The sequence below is a fragment of the Mastigoproctus giganteus genome, chromosome 1, assembly GCF_048544385.1.
Source record: "Mastigoproctus giganteus isolate SK-2022 chromosome 1, ASM4854438v1, whole genome shotgun sequence".
In the NCBI taxonomy this organism is placed as follows: Eukaryota; Metazoa; Arthropoda; class Arachnida; order Uropygi; family Thelyphonidae; genus Mastigoproctus; species Mastigoproctus giganteus.
The window spans coordinates 274,056,454-274,078,410 of record NC_143575.1 but is presented as its reverse complement, the minus strand read 5'-3'; the positions used below and the strand labels follow the sequence as shown (position 1 = coordinate 274,078,410).

Here is a 21,957-nt window from a genome sequence, read left to right as displayed (position 1 = left end):
TTTTATATATACTGAGTGGCCACTTTAGTAGGTACACCAACCGATTATTCGGTCCATATGGACAGGATGCTCCCCGTACTGGAGCATCCTGTCCATATGGACCGAATAATGGTTGCCTATATGGATGGGCATCACCTGAAAAAACTTCAACCTTAATTTCCTTTAAGATTTTGGAAGAGTGGCACTGATTGCATAACTGCCTAGAGCGACAGTTTCTGGCAGCTAGTTTAGGATCGCTTCGGGGTAGACTACCAACCTGAGGCTAGATAATAATTTGGATCAATTTATATTAATCAAATGGAAGTGACAAATTCTTTTGTAGCAAAACGGGTATGTAGCACTTCAATAAATGGTTGAAGATCACTGGTCCGCAACGTCAATTTGACCTTGTCAACAACAACAACAAAAAAAGACTTTAATGTCTCTGGACCTCAATAAATTTTGAGGACACTTTGTGTCCTCAAAAGATGAAGAAATAATCACTAAGTGAGCAATTCTTCAACTGTTGAAGAACATTGTTTAATTGACTAAAAGTATCTAGGTAAATCATCACGATGGCTAAGGAAAAACAAAAATTTCTGTATTCTCTGAATTAACGCCTTCTATTGGATATAATCCGACTTTTATCTGTTTTCCATAATCGCCTACACTGCTCAACAAAATTAACAGAACAAAATGTTTTTCAAGAATATTTTATTGTGAACGGTATTGCCGAAGTCGAATATTTGATATAATAAATATCCTGACACGTAAATTCCAAGTATCCAATAGAAATCGATCTACCACCTTACAGAGCCATACGTTATGCCAATTATTCATGCCTATAAAAACATGGGCTGCGACCACATCACTTCATTCCCCTTTTTTTGGCTTGCTCAGTAGGACAGCCACATCTCCAGTACTGAGCTGGGCAAGTCATCGTCGTTTAGATGATTTTTTGAGGTGGTGGGACGTTGGAAAACTTGAAGCCGGGCAGGCGGGGGTGGCATGGTGGCTTAATGTGTCACGCAGTGTTGTCTTTACTCTATGGAAGCAGTTTTAGGACACGGGAACCGTTACAAGAAGAGCTGGCCAAGGTCGCCCGACGGCTACGTCAACCAGAACAGACTGCTACGCGACTCAACAGCAAGACGGGACCCTGCGATATCCTGTCATCAACTGTTTCTTGATGAACATTTCCAACCAGACTGTGCTAAGAAGGCTCAATTCAAGTGGACTCTACTCAAGGAAGACAGTGATTTGTATCCAGTTAACCCCAAACCAATGCAAGGCTCTTCGAAACTGGTGCCATGTGACTTGGAGTCCTGACAAGTGGAGTAGAGTTCTCTTCCCTGATGAGTCTCATTTTAGCCTACAAACAGATTTTAGACATTATTTCATTTGGAGACAACGAAGAATGAAGTACATCAAATGACGACAAATAATGCAGTACATCCCTCCAACGTCAAAGAAAGGAGCACTTACGGTGGAGGGGGTGTTGTCGTGTGGGACGGAATAATGATCAAAGGTCGCGGCCCTTTTCATATTTTTAATAGGGGTATCGAAACTGCGCAGAGGTAAGGAGAATAGATCCTCGAACCCTATGTGCGACTTTTTATGGGTGCGGTTGGCCCAGATTTTCTTTCAAGGACAACAACGCCACTGCAGGTCAAATGGTGGAGGAACATCTTGAAACTAGCCAAGGACTGTCGTGGCCAGCACGAACAGCAGAATTAAATCCGTTCTAACATGTGTGGGATCCACTTGGGTAGCATTGCACGCCAGTTGCGAACACCTCGGTCACTTGGTGAGCTAAAGTCTGTGCTGGTGGAAGAATGGATTTTGTTGCCACAGAATATTATAGACACTCTTATGTTGAGCCTATTCACCGCTGTCAGGCCTGTTTAGCCGTTGGAATAGGTCCTACACCGTACTGATGTCATGTGACCATATTGTCGAGCATCTTGTATCGACAATGCGACCTTTTTGGTAATTCTTGTACAACCCCTATAAATGTTACCCCATCAGACCAAATTTTTTCCCGCTTCATTGCAAAGCTGCACGAGTTACACCAAGTTTTCTACTTGTTCTGTTAATTTTGTCGAGCAGTGTAGCTAAGATAAGAATTCGAAGACATTATGAAATTAAATCTCCCGTGTTTGTTCTTTAAACCAATCATTATATATCATAGGCTCTTCAGTTGTTCTGGGAGTGGTAATCGGATTCAAAAATAAATTACTTTTGCCTGTAATTTTTGCATCTGGCTTTGTTTTTCAAATTAAAAATAAAATGAAATGTTTCATGTTGCAAGCCATCATGATGTTCTTAATTTTGTAAAAATGCGTTTTTATGAACTGAAAAAATTTATTTTTAATATTTGCCCATTCTCCAATGTGTCTGTCTCCAAGACCCATACCAATATGTAAACGAATTACCAATTGTTTGTTCAAGAGGAATCCAACAATAGACCCTGACCAAACCGAAACATTCCACTCCTGGTTTTTCTAACAAATCAGACTCAGCTTCCAGCAAGCCACCAAGATAGTCTGGCACAGCCAATTCTTGGTCAAACTCAAACATTCTTTGAGAAAAAAGAACGAAAAAAGAACAGATGTGAAACGTTCGCTTTTCTGATCTCTAATTGGCCCAGCACTTCCTTCGACCTGGAGACAGTAATTTGTCTAACGGTTGTGTAATGGGGCAGGTAGGGGGGCATTAAAACCTGGAAGATATATAGATGGTGAGAGTAATTAGATGAGGAACAAAGGAGAAGTGCACGCACACCCAAGGCAGTTAGAAGTTTAGCGTTAACATAACGAGTTAACGTTAGACTTAATGAGCAATTGTTCTGAGTTCGCTACCTGTCCACCAATTCCATCCCCCCCAAGCCGGTCAGAGTAATGTGCTCGTGGCTCAGACTTAATTTTTACCACATCTAACGTCATCTGTATGCGTCTTTACGAATTCTATTAACCATTTACGCTTCGTAATGGATTCTATCAACCACACCATCCAGCGCAACTACATCTTGAATGGACCAGGGGTTGTTGAACTGGACAGCAACTACAAGCCTTTGGGATTAACTGTGCAGTTTTCACACTAAACGTTACCCTCATCAAACGGGCGATGCACGGTGGCGCCATCTGTAAACCACATATCAGAAAAACTCGTTTGCATTAAGTTTTGATGGTGGATAATTACCGCCTTCATAACTTTTTTCTTTTCTTCTGCCTCCGGGATGTTACGTAGCGGTGGAGATTACGATACATTTCGAAGCGGGGAGTTCACGCATGAATCGTTTACATGCATGGCAGGGGGAAGGACATAAAATGAAAATTTTTCGGTCATCCGCGAGATAAATGGAAACGCGAAAGGTTTACTTAGTTCCGAGATGATAAGCTAAAAGAACGCGTATCTTCTGTAGTTTCTTGACCTCTGAGCGTCTTGCATGTACAGGAAGTACCGATGTCATAGTTTCCGAGCATTCTTGGCATAACAAAACTCGCTGGACATCGAAGTTTTTGAACGACAGGGCTGTAATTTGATCTTCACCATGGCAACACGAACATTGCATTTCTTGTTGAGGGGTTGAGGAGTTGTCTTACAGTTATGAATGACAGAGAGGAAACTTCACGTTTGGAACCAGTTGTGGTGTATTTACATCTTCAACACCCCCGGGTTGTTTTTAGAATATGGTCTGTTGTCTACTGTTTCCTAGTAGGGAAACTTGAAGAATGTTGCCTCCCCTTTTCTCGGATCACCACCTGCATTGTATTTTGAATCGTATTTGCGTGAAAGTGGTTTTTGGGAATTTTTTTTTGTTCCTCCTGGGTTATTATTTTCTGCATGGCTCCTCTGGTTAATTTTCTCTAATCCTGTGGAAATTGCTTTAAATTTGGACTTTGTGGTTGCGGTATTTGAAGCAATTTGTACGATCATCAACTCACTGAAATGCGAGTTATATTTAGACTCGAGGATATCTGTGTGTTGAATATCTTCCAGGAAAAAAGAAATACTTTTTAGGAGAAAGCCACGACCTCCTTGACTGAATAGAGCATAAACTCAATCGATTTAAAGTGAGGGCTTTTCTTGTTTTTAATCATGTTTATTTTAAATCCTAACAATAGACAAACCCACCTAAGGACACACATCGTTTACAGACACATGCACTGAGTTTCCAGTTCTACTAATTAATATTGACTTCATTTTTTATTTTTGTAGATGGTCGTTGCTATTTGACCAGTGGCGGGTCATCGGAAACGTTTACTGTCAAAGAAGACCTTCCAATAGGTGAGTATTAAACCCATTTCAGTAATCTTTGGAAGATAGCTCTGCATCATATTGCGTTTCCAGTGCCTTTTGTGTATTCTGTTGTTCAAACAGCTGTTTAGTATTAGTATCAACCTCAAGTACTTCCGGAGGCAACTTGTTCCAGTAATCAACCGTATAATCTTTGTTCTTTCAGGGACCATAATTGGAAGTCTCCCTATCGGAGGAGACCCTTCAAGGAATGGGGACATCGAAGTGTCGCTAGTGAGGAACAATTCTTCGGTTGATATCCAGCCTTTCACCAAAAATCTCATACTCAGGAAGAAACTGGATAAAGAGGGCGTGCAAGGAGCTAAGAATGTGATGATAGAAGTTGCTTGCATCAAGAAGAATACAGACGATCCGGTGAGATTTTTTTAGCCATTTGGTATCCATCAGATTTGCTGCAATACTAAGGTTTGCATTTAAGGTTATTGATAGATGGATTCATGCAACCATACTAACCTTTCCCTTTTCTAATTCCAGAGTATCATCATCCCAGTTCGTATATTTGTCACAGATGTGAATGACAACCCCCCACAGTTCGTAGGAGCCCCTTACAGCGTTAATATTAGCGAGGTGAGTGTCGTTGGTGTGTGTATGTTCGTTGGTGTGTAGGCAAGCGTGTATCTCGGACTTCAGTCTGATGTATAACTTATCTCTGTTTCTAGGTTACTGTGGTTGGCTCAACAGTACTCCAGGGGATAAGGGCGGAAGACAAAGATCAACAAGGACCCTTTAGCACTGTAGAGTACTCTGTGGATTCAGGCCCATATTCGGTAGGTGGTTATTTCCCCTTTACATATGAATCCTTATTGAATCTTTGGTTACTTTTTTAGGACTGTGGAGGTTTGGACTTCTTACAAGCTGTGCCACGTTGTGTCGAAGCAGAAATTCGGGCTAACAGTTGTCCAACACACTATTAACTCATGATTCTAACAAAATGGTCAAGCAATGTAGGTAACAAGCAATTTTGCTCCAAAAAGAGATCAAATGAGAAATAGGAAAATTAATTTCGCAAGTAGGGTTCAATGTTTTATATCTTTTAGAATTTACAGGCTAAATAACGTTTGTCTGAATTTCATTTATATCTGAATGTTCTAATGGTTTCTTAAACTGTGGGTCACGGTACCACAGGAAGGTCGCGAAGCTTATCTCTTTCATTTACTTATTTTTGTACGATGGAAATATAAGAGTTACAAATAATGTTAAAAGAGAAACAGAAAAGGAATTAGGATGGTAGAGTAAATGGACGTTTTTCTGTTTTGTTTTTCAGCATTACTTAAACTTCGAAAATCGACTGGATGGAACTCTTATGTTGGCATCACCTCTGGATTACGAAACCCTACCGCAGTTTAACGTGTCCCTTAGGGCTCAGGTAAGCAAGTTTCTAAAGAGTTCAGCATTTCATTAACTTTATTTTGTCTGGAACTGTGATAAAGTTGATTGATTGAAGATGGATGTTTAGTGTCTGATCCAGTAATGTTAACCTAACCTTCCATTCTACTTGTTTTCAGGACCAAGGTGAACCTCCTCTCTGGTCTTATGCCACCCTCACAGTGAACGTTTTAGATGCTGACGATCAAAATCCTCGTTTTCTTGCAGATCGCTACACGGCCAGACTCCCCGACCGACTGAGGGTGGTAAGTAGATTGTTGGTGTGAAGATCTGAAGTTAGGTAGAACATACCAAAGGGTTTATGTACAACTGTCGCAAAATCAGCAGGATAGGATAAGATTAAACTTTTGTTTAAAATTTTAACCGTAATGTTTTTTAAAATAAAAATCAAAACATGTGCCCCCTTAAGGGTTTTTACAGAATTTGTGATTTTCTTTCACTGGCTCCCATAATGCGTGGTTACAGTGAGGGAGCTAACTATTATTAAATTCTGATTTTTCAGATCTACCAATTGGTCTCTGGAAAGGGTTGCAGTTTTTCATTCCGAGAAAGGGATAAATCAACCATAACCCGCAGTTTAGAGACACGATATAATGACTCCTGATGGTCTTAGCAACCTTGACACTTATTCTAAACTAACTAACCATTTCAAGTTCGTATTCTTCAAACAGCAACAAGCAGTGCTTGGTTAGTTTTGGAAGCCTTTTTCGTTATGATCATCTATAAAACGTTTTGGGGACCCCTTTAGCATTGAATTCAGCTACATTTGTCGTTGCTTTTTAAAAGTTTCGAAGGTGGTAGGGGTCGCTGTCACCGACTGTTCCACCGCTTCGGTCAGTTTCTTTCTTAAAAGTGCCGACTCTCTCACCCGTTTCGGATTCTTCGCTACGGTGATCTTTCCGACGTGTGTGAAGCGACTGGAATTGGTCTCCAATTCCCTCGGCCATCGACCTTCGCCTCCCCCTCACTCCCCTCGAAGTCATTTTGTTGCCGCTTGAGGTAGGAATAAAGTGCGGGCAGCGGTTTTGTTATCACCACGTGCGTCGGAGACTACCTCGTAAAAATCGATGGGGTCTGCGAGGATCGCGTGCTGCGGGCCTATCGGATATCAATCGGATGCTTTTTATTAGTGGCGTTGGACAACGCGTTCGGAGACATACTCGTGAGGAATTGTGGGAGGCGAGGTGAGTGTCCTGGAAACGGAATTTCGCTTCAGTGCTCCACTTTTGCACCACGTGACTGACAGTCATGCACGAAGGAAGCTTGCTGGTCACTGTGTGGCATTCTTAGAAAAAGTAGAAGCGCGTGTTATGTCTTCTGGAAGTGTTATTCGACTGACATCTCAGTCAACTGGCTTTGTACCACACTCTCTGTCTCTTATCCAGATAGCGTGCGGGTAAAAAGCTAGCAGAACAATGAAAAATACAGTTATTTGCTAACATTGCTAGACATTTCCAGACATTGCCATGGTCCATCTTTCTGGCAATTGTTGTAAAATCTGCCCCAAAACTTTATAATTTTTTTTTTACCATTCTTTTTACTTTTTGACCTTACACCAAGATTTTAATAGAATACTTAGTGTTAGGGTCAAGCGGTACCAGTGGTTTCTCTCAACTCAGGGGCCTGTGGAATGCCACCGACCTTAGTTACTGCGCAAGGACATAGCGTGAGTTAAGAATGTGGATGACAGAAATACTTCCACCAAGAACAGTAAAAGTATTATGGTGGCAGGGCAGCAGGCGAAGTGTTTAGGAGGGAGTGGGGAGGGGATTAGACAATGCCCTGAGTATTTATATTGAGGCAGTCATAGGGCGAGAGCACCCTATGTGTGTGTAGGGGGAGGTTACTGTAGGACTATCTGAACGTTGGAAAATCTCACATTGGCGTCAATAGCACAGGGGGGAGGGGTTCGTGGGTAGGTTACTACCCAGGAATAGTCAGAGAGTCCTTGACGAACTACACCAGACATAACCATCCTATGCCCTTGGTACCAGTAACCGTCACGAGGTGGAACCGCCATCAGGGAGAAATAATATAACAACAACCACGACAACAATAATAATAATATGTATGGAACAGGATATCGGTTATCTGAATTAATTACGAAGCTGGGAGGTACCACTCCTGCACACAGCAGCAGTTAAAACTTTTAATATATACAAATATAATATACACAAATAGCAACAGGTTTCACTCCAGGGGAAAGTGTTGTTTATTTGAAGTGCAATACTGGGGAAACTGCTGGTGAATTTATTCACAGTACATTTTGACTGCTTCATAATTTGATTTTAAGCTCGCTCATTTCTCACTTTGGAGCCGTGGAATGGCCATCTCATATTCTGAGGTCGATTTTCTGTTTGCTTTATGAAAAATCCGAGTTTCTTGGAGAAAAAACCAGGCTACCCTCCCCTGAGACCGACTAACTCTGCCACGTTGTGAAAAAGCCCATAAAAATTTCTTCTCGTCATCGACGGGACTCGAACTTAGGTCTCTTCCACCCGGTGTGGAGAGGACCGCGATCCTACCAACTGTGCTAAAGCGAGAGCAAATTCTTTACCATCAAAACGTGTCTGTTGAGTCTGACGGATGCTTAGGAAAGGTTCATCTCCAAAATTAATGACCCATGACAATGCTAGCCTGCATGTTAAAATTTGTAACAGTTCAATATTTATATCGCAGTAATACCATTGGTGTTCTGTATGCCCTTAAATAGAGTCTTCAGCGTAGCACCTACGCCAAGTTTAGTGTTCCCAGAATAACTTCCAAAACTAATTGAAATTCTGTCGATAAACCAAGGACTTATAAAGGCAGTGTACCTTGCTAACAGCAGTCTTATCTGACTCTAATTATGAACAGAAAGAGAGAGACAGAAATAGGAGTTGATAATATCAGCAATCTGTTTAGAGGTTGAGGACAGCAGTCCATTGCATCTCTTTCTACTCAGTATCTAGAATTCATTTCGAATCCAGCCAAACATCATTTACCTATTTTAAGACGCCGGATAACTCATTCACCCTGAAATGCATTCGTGCATTCAGTTTTAAAAACAGGGTAATTGAAAAGTGTCTTACCAATTTTCTAAGTGTATTTTGATATGGGTTTTAATTGGTGACCATCACCAGTATGCAACATACAACTCAAAAACAGTTCATCCTTTTAGAGCACATCAACAACTTAGGCTATGTTGCATCAGTATATTATGGCTAGATGGGACATTACAAATTGATTATTATCTTGATCTTTAATAATCATATTATATTAACCATCGGGCCACAGCAATAAAGTCCTGGTGAGTAGCACAGTTGCTAGAATCGCCGTCCTCCCCACACAGGGTGGAAATGACCTAGGTTCGAGTCCCGTTGATGATGTGAGGAATTTTCATGGGCCTCTTTTCACAACATGGTTGAATTTATATGAAGAATTGATAACCCATTTAGTCTTTCTTCAGACGCTGTAGATCTGTTAAAATTGTTCGGTGTCTTCATGATGCTAAAACATCCCGTGGAAGTAAGGGAAGCGATCGACTCAATTAGATTATGTTCCAATATGTTCTGCAGCAAGTTGGCTGGAGTTAGTGCTGAAGTAAAGTTGGGTCAGTTAATTTTCTTCATAGGACCCAGTTCATCGCATATTTCTTGTGAAATATCCTTAGCGTATTTCTGTTGTAAATTTTGTGCTTAGGTCCACGAAAGGTCCATAAATCCTGAAAGGTTGATAGGATTCCAGATAAGTTACAGATTTGGCTCAAGGATTCAAAACGCTGTATCAATCCAGATATTACCCAATCAATAATATCAATACCAGCCAAGAAAATAAAGAGAAACACTATTCGATGTTGCATTTATTAATAATTTCAAAGGGCCTTAAGAGAATTGGCACCCAGAGAAAACACATTCAAGGTTCAAGATTGAAATCCTCCTATGCCACGCCACCTCCAAAAGGAATTTTAAGTTATATTTCTTTAAAGATCTTATATTGTCCCATGCATTTGATCGATTTTTATCTCGTATTACCTAAGGGTTTCCATGAAATAATTCCAAGACATGGAAGATAGAAATATTTTTAAAATCAAATCACCTCGAAAGGAATTTCAAGACTGATTCAGAGAAAATAAGGTACAGAATACATTTTCATTTTTCGTCTTCCTTCCCCTCCCTCCTTTGAGCGTTAGCCAACGATCGTAAGATATATTATTGTTTCATTACTTCACAAACAGAATGACATTAGGGGTCCGGGGGCCCATGCTGAATAATTCACTACAATGAACCAAGGCCAAACCATGAAAAACAGCTCCAGACCATTACGTTGCTTCCACCAAACTTCATTGTCGGGACGATACAGTCCAGCAAGTAGCGTTTTCCGAGCATTCGCCACACAGAGGCCAAAATCATCGGAATACTAAATCATGTACCGTGACTCATCACCCTCAAGCACAGCTTTCTGTTGTTTTATGGTCCAAGAACAATGGGCCTTACACCAAGTTGGATATCTTTTGGCATTAGTCAGGGTGATTAGTGGCTTGTGGACAGCTGTACAGCAGTGATAACCTATACCATGCTACGTACTATACACCACTGGTATGGATAAGGTGTTTTGTGAACAGTTTCAGCACTAGTCCGTTTCCATTCAGATAACATCATCAATCGTTAACATAGGAATCTTCTGTGCTGTTGAAACGTCACATACGGACAGATTGATCATGTGTCAAATACGTTCTGTAAGTTCTTTTGAACTTACAGAATTTATATCTGCGCACCTTGTATATGAAGAAGGGAGATGAACTTTATTGTCCTAAGAAATCAAGATGGGCTTGGAGGTGGTAACTGAAGTTTAACATTGACAAAGTACTGCATATGGGTAGCAGTAATTCGAGAGTAACCTACCAACTGTGTGGCACTACACTCAGAGTAGTGGAGAATGAAGAGGCTTGTTGGTTATTGTGCAGTCAGATATGAAGTTTTCTGAGCAGTGCAAATGATCCGAAAGAGTAGCTCATGGTGTATTGTCAATGATATACAGGAATTTTGCTAGCAGGGATAAGGAGGTGATTATTTCTTTGTATATGGCAATGGTCAGGCCACACCTTGAGTACTGCATACAAGTCTGGAGGCCTCATTTTAGGAAGGATGTACAGCTGCTGGAAAAGTATGGAGAAGGACAACGAATTGGTGAGAGGAATTAATGGTTGCTCTCACCAAGAAAGGCTTAAGTTCTGAAAATTGCAGCGTCTGGAGACTAGACACCTGCGAGGTGATCTGATTAAGGAGTTTAAAGTTTTAAATGGTTTGAGCAGGCTCAATGCTGATGGAGTTCTTCCGCTTGCTCCGATTACAAACCTAAGGAGGAATAAACTGAAATTGAGGAAAGACATTTGTCAGGTAGATGTGTGGAAATTTGCGTTTAGCCAGGGGAAAGTTGATTGCTGGAACAAACTTCCATCTGTTGTGGAAGTTGATAGCTTAAATAAATTCAAGTGGCTGAAGCTGTATAAGTTCGCTTTCTGCCATCATAATGCCTCTACTAATGGAAATTCCGTGCGTTGTGGTAACCGCTTAGCAAATACCAGGTCTATGTGCCTGATATTGAGCAGAATCTAAAAATGGGTCAAAACTTTCCTCGAAGCCTCAGAACCACACATATACACACAAAAGTTAGATCTTTCTCAGTGCACTTTGTATATGTGAAGAGGGAGATGAATTTTACTGTCCTACGAACTCAATAATATGGAAAATCTCGTGCAACTCTGGTAAATTTAACCCAAGCACGGTACTAAGTACTATAGGTTCTAATACCTCTCGTGTTTGGGGTTCACATAAAAAAAAAAAAAAAAAATCGCTTTGTGTGTTTCCAAATGGGAAATAACCCAAACATTTTATTGTCTGAAATTCAATGCGAAACATCTTTCATCAGCTTAATGTACATCATTAACACTAATAATTTATATTTACCATTTTACCTATTTGTACATCTGCCCCGTTTGCAAATTAATGTCTGTAGAGGGAGAAAAAGCTTGTGAATCTCATTAGAGGATTTTCACTGCCCCGTCTGGACTCCAGTACAGCCCCTTTGCTCCATTTAATTGCTTTTCCACGGAAATTTCGCAATGTGTCGTGCTCTAAGAGCACCACGCTTCACGGTAATGCTTGTGGATATTTGTTATGACGCAAAACAATAGAAAAACTGTTATTATAGAACACAAAAGCGGATGTAACGTCACGGTTTATAATGATTACTTCCGGTTGAATAAAACGGGGACAGCATTAGTGATTTTAATCTGCAAATCCTTGTATCATGATTTTAGTAATATCCTTCAACGAAAACTTAAACAATTTTCTAAATAGAATTTGTTAATTTTTTAATAACTGAAATATTTAACAACCGAGAGAGGGCGCAGCTACCACCTCATCTCTGTTATGGACGATAATTACTGATTATCCCTAATTGAAGTAATGAATATTTTACATCCTATATTCACAAGGTCATGTGGAAAACCGGCTTTCCTCTTTTACATTATTAAATATTGCTTTCATTAACTAGTTTACGTCTGTGTGACATTATTATTTCAGAAATAACATTCGTGTTTTGTTATATGAATTTATGATAACTTGGGCATTGCATCTGGCGCCATCTCTTGTCATTTATAAACACTGTATGTATATTTAGTATTTATATTAATATAACGAAAGCATTTTTATGATTTATTTATTCTAATTTCTTTTTGTTTTTGTTGCAATTTAGGGAACACTACTAAACGTTTCTTCGCCCGGCCCTATCAAAGCAGAAGATCCTGATAAAGGAATCCAAGCACCGATAGAATACAGTTTCAATTCTGGTAAGGTTTTGTAAATTCTTAAAAACCCATTAATATTTTTAATAATTAATTAATTATATAAATTATAAAAAAATAAAACCTTGTTAAATTAAGTAAAATGTAGTATTGGTTAAAAATGCTCCGATAACGTGCCGAGCACACTATAATAATCTTCTTCAGTTAGAAACGAGAGTAGCAAAATTGAATGCATGCTTGGGTTAGCTTCGTTTGTATTTGATTTTTACGCATTTAGATGAACGCATAATTTCTTGTTGGTTTCCTTCGCAGACACTCCAGAGTATTCGTTCTTTTCACTCCATCCCCGGACTGCTCAAATTACAATTCGAAAACCTCTCTCGGATTCTCTTCATCTTCCGGTGACATTAGTGATTCGAGCGACCCAGGTTGACAACCGAGACCGCTACACACTAACTACTTTAAGTGTGGAGAGCGACCAGACATTGCCGAGCGAGCTGAAGTTCCTCCAGAAGGATTATGTGACCACCATATTAGAAAGTGCCCCCTTGCACCAGGTGGTAGTTACAGTACACACCTCCAAGCCAATAGACAAAGTAAGTATAATTTCTTGATTCTGTCTGTGGGAGAAAAAAATTATATTTAATTAATAAATAACTTAAACTTAATTAATTAATTAATTAAAAAATTAATTATTATGTTTAATTAAATAATCTTTATGTCTTTCCAGAACATCAGATTTCAACTGTTGGATAACCCTGGAGAAGAATTTGCCATCCAAAGCACGTAAGTGCCACTACTAAAAATTGTAGAAATTAGAATTCAATCAAATTAATTACTAATAAACTGATTAAGTTAATTAAATTATATTTAATTAATTAAATTCAATAATATGAAATAACAAAATTTGTTTACTGTAACTAACACTAGATGGCAGCACGAGAAGTGTCTAATAGAGCTCTTATGTTTGTAGGGGTGAAATAATTGTTGCCAAACCTTTAGATTACGAGAAACAGCAACATTATTCCTTACGCATAGTGGCTTCTGATGGCAAAGTGGTAAGGCAAGAATTTTATTGTTCTTAACCCCTTTCTTTGAGGGGAAAATTAAAAATTTAATTTTTAATCTTAAAAATTTTAAACTTTCCCAGATATATGTACTCATAATCATATAATTGCTTTTGTTATTTTCTTAAATACAGAACAAGTATTAGTAAGAATAAAATCATTCTAAACAAACATTGTAATAGTCCATCATTTGTAATGAATCATTTAGGAGATTTAAATATAATTAAGTTAATAATAATTTAAATTTTGTTCCAAGTTTTGCTATATTTTGTACTGTTTTATGATCATAGTTAAAAATAAATTTTTAAAAATAATAAATCCTTTTATTAATTAACAACAAATATCTAAAATAATAAATAAATTAATATATTTTAATTTTTATTTAAAAAAATAATAGACAACCCATATAAACAACAAGGAGCTAAAATTCTCAGAATAAGCTTGATTTTCGGGACAGCAGAAAATATTTTAAAACTTAAAATATAAAAATGATATTAATAAACATCTTTTATTAAAAATCGGTCGGTTTTTTCTTCTAAAAAATCAGTATAACGTAAAAGAAACCTCTTAGATGTTTCTTAAATGTCTCAATAGAGGGCAGCACGCATAACCTCAGTTTTATCTTTTTACATTACTGTAAAAGAAACCTCTTAGATGTTTCTTAAATGCCTCAATAGAGGGCAGCACGCATTACCTCAGTTTTATCTTTTTCCGTCCAGAGCAACTTGCCCGCGTTAACATTACTGTGATAATAAATTTTAAAAAATTATAAATTAATTTATTAATTGTCAACAAATTTCTGACACAATTAATAAATAAATTAATGCGTTTTAATTTACATTTTTTTTAAAAATAAATAAATAAGAAACACAAAATATAGTGTCGGAGCTAAAATGCTCTGAATAAACCTGAATTTTGGGACAGCATAAAATATTTTAAAAATCAAAAATATAATAATGGTATTAATAAACATCTTTTATAAAAAAATTGGTTGGTTTTTCCCTCTAAAAAATCTGTTTTCTTTCACAAAAAATCAGTTTAAAGTAAAACTCTTAGATGTTTCTTAAATTTCTCAATAGAGGGCAGCACCAAATTTGACCACATTTTACCTTTTTTTACAGAGCGATGTTGCCCGCGTTAACATTACCGTGATGAATGTAAACGATCACGACCCCGAATTTCGTGAAACCCAGTATACATTCTTGGTGAAAGAAGAGGACGTCAGAACAGGCTACTTAGTGGGTAAAGTTGAGGTAAGTTTATTTACATATTAATATTAAATTACAGCTAATATTAATCTTTAATAATAGTTAATCTTCCAAGAAGAAAATATTAATTAATTAATTGAAATATTAAAATTAATTTACATAATATGTAAACAATAAATGCAAATTACTGTAAATTTCTCTCATCAATTTTTTTTTTCCAGCTTACCTTTTATACTGTAAATAGGTTTCATTTTAAACTCGATTATCCGAAATATCCTCGATCCCTACTGCTTCGGATAACCGAGTCTATTATTATTATTATGATAAAATTAAATTGTAAAATTATTGTATGTGTGGGTGTCCACATACATTTTGTACACCAGCGTATAAAATCATAACTATACAATCATAATCATGGCTGGTCTTTCATGTGTAGTCATGGGATCTCATGATTACAAGGACCAATTCGCTATAAACCATGGATTTATTCAAATTACGTTTAAAAAATAAAAACAATGTAACTTACCTTTGATATCAGTGTAAAGAATAAACTTGCACTATTCTTTTAAATTTATTATGTAAAAATATAACGCAATAAATTGTAAATATGATGGTAAATACAGTATATAGGTTTTTAAAAGTAAAGGTAAAGATTGAGTTCAGGCAATTGGTGACGCGTGTGTGCAATGGGTATGATGAACAGAGCATGTTCATTTTGATTTATCCTCATTTACACGGTGTGGAAAAAAGTAATGACTGAATTCAAATAAGGATAAGAAAAATATTTGAAAGTAGCCCTAAGGGACGGAATATCTACTTCTTACAAGCGTTCATACAAACTTTGGAAAGACTTCAATAAGTCCTACCAATTTAAATTGCAACTGGGGATACAGAAAACGGTCTGTTGGAGCCAGGTCAGAGGAATAAGGAGGGTGTTTTTTTGACTGTTACCTGCTTGTGAGCCAGAAATGTCTGCACGTTGATCGTTGTGTGAGATCCAGACCACTGGATCTTACACGTTGTCATCCACTTCGGGGATCGTCTGTTATATCCTCTGTGCTTTTTAAAAGGCTCAAGAAAACTGCTGGCAGAGTCACATCCCCATAAGATGGTCGTAACATGTGACCCAGTAGGATTATTCTCCAACCTTACACAAAATTTGGTGTTGATCTGTTGTTCCATTCTCTGGTTTCTGATGGTGGTGACGTTAGACACTAAAGCACAAAGAACGTTCGTACAAAAAAAAAGTGTAAGGCCTGGTTTGGATCAGGGGGACTGTCAAGGTCATACTTGTATGCTCCACTAGCTCCCTCTTCCAGAGAGATACTAGTGTTGCATTTTTTTTTTTTTTTTTAACATTCAGTCTCATTACTTTTTTTGCTGCACATTCAATGGCTGGCTGATGCAGATGTACACCAACTAAATCAGTTAAAGATTATTATAATAACTTATATTAATTAGAGCTGGACCACAGATGAACTGAGCTCGTTTTCTTTTAAGGTGATGGACAGGGACCTGAATGACACCATCGAGTTACGAGTGAAGGGACCGTGCTCACGGTAAGTGAACTTCGTTTTCCATTTCGTTCGAGTTCGTTTTCCATCTGAATGAAGTGCTACATTACGAATTTTGGGAGGATTTATTGCAGTGACTTTTTCAATTTCAGGGTATTTTCCATTTCTCCTATTGGCGACCTCCGACTACGAGACCTCGACGAACTGAACTCCACTGTTTGTCATATTGTTGTGGTTGCCAGGGACAACGGCGTTCCTCCGAGAGAGTCGAACGTTCTGGTGACAGTCAACTTCCCGGAGAACATGCTTCTGGGTACCACGTTTCGTTCAAAGAAGGCTGACAGCTCCTTGGTGTTGATGATCGTGTTTGGAGTGGTTCTTGGAACCCTTCTCGTTGTCATAGTAACCCTGACCATTTATATTTTGAAGACGTAAGTTATAGTTGTTTGTATACAAAGTACCTTTACCAAGAATTATGTTGATTACTAAGATTAATAGAACATGAGGAGATCAGATTAAATGCGAATTAACAGATTAACTGGATTAAAGATTAAAAGATTAATTGGATTAACTCAAATTAAGTAGATCAAAGAGTGTTTAGGATTAAGTAGATCAACCATTATTTAGGATTAAGTGGATCAATAAAGTTAAGTATTTAACTAGGATTAAGTGGATAAATAAAATTAAGGATTTACCTAAGATTTACCAAACATTATGTTGATTACTGAGATTAATAGAATGTAAAGAGATCAGATTAAATGCGAATTAACAGATTAACTGGACTAAAAGATTAACCGGATTAGCTCAAATTAAGTAGATCAACGAGTATTTATGATTAAGTAGATCAACCATTATTTAGGATTAAGTGGATCAACGATTATTCATGATTAAGTGGATCAATAAAATTACGGATTAAGTGGATAAATAAGATTAAGGATTTAACTAAGATTTACCAAGCATTATGTTGATTACTAAGATTAATAGAACGTAAGGAGATCAGATTAAATGCGAATTAACAAATTAATTGGATTAAAATATTAACCGGATTAGCTCAAATTAAGTAGATCAATGAGTATTTATGATTAAGTGGTATTATCATAGGTCAACAATTATTTAGGATTAAGTGGATAAATAAAATTAAGGATTTAACAAGGATTAAGCTATTTTACAGGATTAAACTGAAATTGTGACTCTTGCAGGAAGCAATACAGGGATCGTATTCCGAGTGTCGTCAGTTCGAGCCATCCTGCGATGAGCAAAATGGCGAGTTACATGGCCGGAGCGCCCCCTACCAACAAATCGCCGACACCTCCTGGTGGTGGTGGACCTCAGGCTGGTGTGGAGAATCCAATATTTAACATGAGGGAAGGCCACGACGAAGGAGACACCGGTGGCGAAAGGCGCTGTTCGCCGTCGCCTCCGACAAGCCCTCTGGTGGCAGCGTGGAAAGCAAATGGCACGGCAGTTCGTCCGTCGTCAGCAGGCGAAAGGGACTTTGGCCCGGTGACATCGCCATTGACAACTTTTTCCCGAAATATAGGAAGTGCCTTAATCAATGGGAAAATTAGATGGCCTAGTGGCTCCATCCCACGGCGAGTGAAGAAACTAAGCTGGGAGGATGAACAGTCAAATCGAGTGAGTTTTAGTTGGTGCTGTTTTCTTGTCTAATTCTGCTTTTAATGTACACTGCCGCCTAAAAGTTTGGAATCACAATTTAATTTTAATTAATTTTTTTTTAAATTAGCTATGATAATACCAAGGTTTAATATAGAAAAAAAAAAAACAACAACAACACACTACAAAATATTTTAAGATTTTTTATTAAGCATTGATAAATCGAAGCAAAAAATACTGAAACAATTAATATTAAAAAAGAAATCAGTATTTTTCTTTAACAAAGATATCTTCCACGAGATTTTATCACTGCCGTGGCATTAAGCCAATTAATTTAGGCCAATTAATTTTATAATTGTGTCTTGACTAACATTATTTCAAGAAATCTGCGATGTTGATGACGATTATCCATAAATTTTATGAAGATAGGTTTGGGGTGAGAATATCATATTTTCCAATCCCCAGTCCCTGTTGTTTAGTTGCTAGAAAGTTCCTGTACAGCTTAGAGCTTCGGGTCCATTGTCTTGTTGTAATACAAAGTTTCTTCCGCAAAGTCGAAGTCCAGAGGATATTGCATGATGTTCAAGAATGATTTTATAGCCTTCATTTCTTAAAATTCCTTCAGTTCTGAAGATGTCATCCACTCCAGAAAAACCGAAGCAATCCCAAATCAAGATAGAACCACCACCGTTCTTGACAGTAGGCACTAAGCAATGTGGCACAATGTTTTCTTCAATTGATCGTCTCACATAAACTCTATGCTTCGAACCAACAGTTTCAACTTTGGATTCATTAGTCCACAGTACGTTTTTCCACACTTCAACTGTCCGATGTTACTTAGCCGTAGACAACCATTTATTTCGATTTTCCGGTTATAATAACGACGAAACACTACACGACCATGAAATTCTGTTTGTTGAAGACGAAGTTTTGCGATGTAGACATGGAGTTTCTCTGTTCTTAATAAACTCAGTGCGGATTTCATATGCAGTAAGTCGTCGATTGTGCTTCCGTTGTAACATGCGGTATTCCTGATCGTGGTTTGTCCTTTAAATTGTCAGTCTCCTTGAATCGTTGAATGGTAGTTTGAACTCCTTTGAATGAAACACCTAGATTTTTGCCAATACTTCTCATGGAATAACTTTCTTTATATAGAATTATAATAGCGCTTCGTTTTTCAACGCTAAGTTACTTATTTCTTGCCATGTTTATCAAAAACTTACACGAAATACCCTTTTTAAACGACGAGTGTTCGTTTTTATAAGTTACAGCTTTTATTCTCTAAGTGATTGTGCAGCCAGATATAGAGTTTTCTGAGCAATGCAAACAGGCTGCCAGAGCAGGTCATGGGTGTTATCAATGATATACAGGAATTTTTCTAGCGGGGAAAAGGAGGTGATTATCCCTTTGTATAAGATAATGGTCACACCACGACTTGAGTACTGCGTACAGGGCTGGAGGCCTCATTTTAGGAAGGACGTTGAGTTGCTTGAGCGAGTACAGAGAAGGGCAACAAGATTAGTGAGTGGAACGAAGGGGTCCTCTTACCAAGAAAGGCTTAAGTTCTGCAAACTGCAGCGGCTGGAGACTAGGCACCCGCGAGGCGATCTGATTGAGGTGTATAAGGCCTTGAATGGGTTGAGCACGCTGAATTCTGGTGGGAATCTTCCTCTTGCTCAGATTACGAACCTGAGGGGGCATAAATTCAAATTAAGGAAAAACAGTTGTAGAATAGATGTGCGGAAATTTGCCTTTTGCCAGCAGGTGGTTAATTGCTGGAAAAACCTTCCATCTGTCAGTGTGGAAGTTGATAACTTATAGTTGATAATAAATTCAATGAGGAACTGGACAAACTTCTAGAGGGAATGGTTGTGGCTGATGCTACATGAGCTCATGCGCTTGCTTTCTTGCATCACACGCCTCCATTACTACTACTACTACTCAATTTATGTTAATGCAAAACAATCTAGAATCATCTACAAAGTTCAGTAATCTTCTACAATGTTCTATCAAATTCAGGAGTCTTTTACACTTTTCTGGAATATTCTCAAATATTTAGAAACTTCTTAAATATTTCTTAAGTATTATTTAAGTTTTGATTTTTATCGAAAATGTTTTAATAAAAGTTGGTTCTATTTTTACAGAAACTGAAAATTCAAAAAAAGAAAAGACGATTCCAAACTTTTAGACCGATCTTTTAATGACCAATGAAATAATTTTCAGTATTTTTAAATAATTTTGTTGAATATTTTAATATAAATTTTAGCATAATTCATGACGAGTAAAACATTGTCCACCACTGCCTAAAAATTATGCTTATATTCGGCCATTTTAACTTAGTAAGTTGTTTAGAAGTTCACGCGAGCTGTATATGCATAAAATGCTTATTGTCTTCATCAGTTCGTCCATCTGTCTGTCCACATGTAATAACTAGTTTCCCAATGGATAGATTTTTCATAAAAATTTATATTTTGACCATTTCGAAAATTTTGTCAAACTATGCCAAATTTCATTAACTTCAGCCCAATCAATAGAAATCAGGCAATTATTATTTTTTTGGATTGTCGATCCGCACGTAATAACACGACTCCTAATAGATCAGTTGGGAGTCAGCTGATTCAGCTTTGTTAGTGAGACTTGTCGAGCCTTCCCAAATTTCGTTAAAATCGGGCCAATGCGAATCCAGCAATTATTATTTTTCTTTTGTTCTTACATAACACATAGGCTAAAGTTGAAGCACTGGATATGTGTGTTGCCATGCGCTGGTTGGAGTAATGAATGTACAATATGTGCAGAAGCACAGAAACACAATTCTTTCTCTGTGCGCAAAATTCAGAGTATTATTGTAAAAATCATATTGGAATGCAATTTTTACAATGCATTAAAATTTATGGGAATTTTTTGTATACAATCCAAGCCTAATCTTTAAAATATCCATTAACCACAACCTTCTACATCCTGTCCTGTATCCATCATGCGATTTCAACCTGAATAAGCAGGATACTTGGTCTTGCAATGATAACATTTCGGGTTCTGCAGCCCCCTGTGTCTCCACAACATGAAACCGACCCATGAACACACACACTTGTACAGACATAATACATAACGGTGCTTTATGATCCAAGTTGCTGATTCACCCAAAACCCAGTATAGCATCAGCCAAATTAAAAAATAATAATAATAAAAATAAACCTTTCCATTTCATTCAACCGATCACTCCAAATGCTTGCTAGTTCTGTCTTGAACTTATTTAATATCCCCACAGGTGAGTAATCTGAGCAAGAGAAAGAATCCCATCAACGTTGAGCTGCTCAAACCATTGCCTTATACATCTCATTCACAACACCCTGCAGGTGCCTAGTCTCCAGACGCTGCAATTTGTAGAAGTTAAACCTTTCTTGATAACAGCAACCTTTCGTTCCATTCACCAATCTCGCTGCCCTTCTCTGTACTCGTTCTACATCTTTCCTAAGATGCAGCCTCCAGACCTGTATGCAGTACTCAAGGTGTGACCTGACCATTGCCTTATACAAGGGAATAATTACTTCCTTATCCCTACAAGCAAAATTCCTGTATATCATTTGCAAGACACAATGAGTTACTCTTTCTGAGCAGTGCAGATAGGCTGCACTGCTCAGAAAACTTCATATCTGACTGCACAATTAACCCCTGGTCCTTTTCATTCTCCACTACCCTGAGTGTAGTACCACCCACCCAGTTGGTACATTACTCTGGGGTTACTGCTACCCATATGCAGTACTTTACATTTGTCAATGTTAAACTTCAGTTGCCTATCTGCTCAACATTTTTAAATCTTGTTGCAGTAGTGTACTGTCATTAACAATCCTGCCAACCTTAGTATCATCTACAACCTTGGACATTAAGCCTGATATACCTTCATCAATATCATTGATAAATATACAAAACAACAATGGGCCTAACACCGAACCCTGTGGGACTCCACTAATAACATTATTCCACGAAGAGCAGTGTCTATTGATTACCACTCACTGTCTTCTCCCACTAAACCACCCCTTTATCCCTAGTAACAACTTGCCCTTAATGCTGTACTACTCCAATTT

At 37.9% G+C, this 21,957-nt stretch overlaps 1 protein-coding gene across 2 annotated transcripts in view; it reads left to right on the top strand.

Annotated features, from left to right (window-relative positions):
* Cad96Cb (protocadherin Fat 4-like Cad96Ca) overlaps positions 1 to 21,957 on the top strand; it is a 49,019-nt gene that overhangs the window by 26,017 nt on the left and 1,045 nt on the right. The window contains exons 3-16 of one of the 2 annotated variants that reach the window (XM_090386496.1): positions 4,201 to 4,269; positions 4,445 to 4,653; positions 4,774 to 4,866; positions 4,959 to 5,066; positions 5,564 to 5,665; positions 5,805 to 5,930; positions 12,424 to 12,517; positions 12,785 to 13,068; positions 13,203 to 13,258; positions 13,446 to 13,530; positions 14,661 to 14,792; positions 16,248 to 16,306; positions 16,414 to 16,692; positions 17,461 to 17,896. In XM_090386496.1, the coding sequence (XP_090242622.1) occupies positions 4,201 to 4,269; positions 4,445 to 4,653; positions 4,774 to 4,866; positions 4,959 to 5,066; positions 5,564 to 5,665; positions 5,805 to 5,930; positions 12,424 to 12,517; positions 12,785 to 13,068; positions 13,203 to 13,258; positions 13,446 to 13,530; positions 14,661 to 14,792; positions 16,248 to 16,306; positions 16,414 to 16,692; positions 17,461 to 17,896 (2,132 nt within the window). Of the gene's footprint in view, positions 1 to 4,200; positions 4,270 to 4,444; positions 4,654 to 4,773; positions 4,867 to 4,958; positions 5,067 to 5,563; positions 5,666 to 5,804; positions 5,931 to 12,423; positions 12,518 to 12,784; positions 13,069 to 13,202; positions 13,259 to 13,445; positions 13,531 to 14,660; positions 14,793 to 16,247; positions 16,307 to 16,413; positions 16,697 to 17,460; positions 17,897 to 21,957 lie in introns of those variants that run through there. The other variant, XM_090386506.1, reaches the window with a different exon arrangement.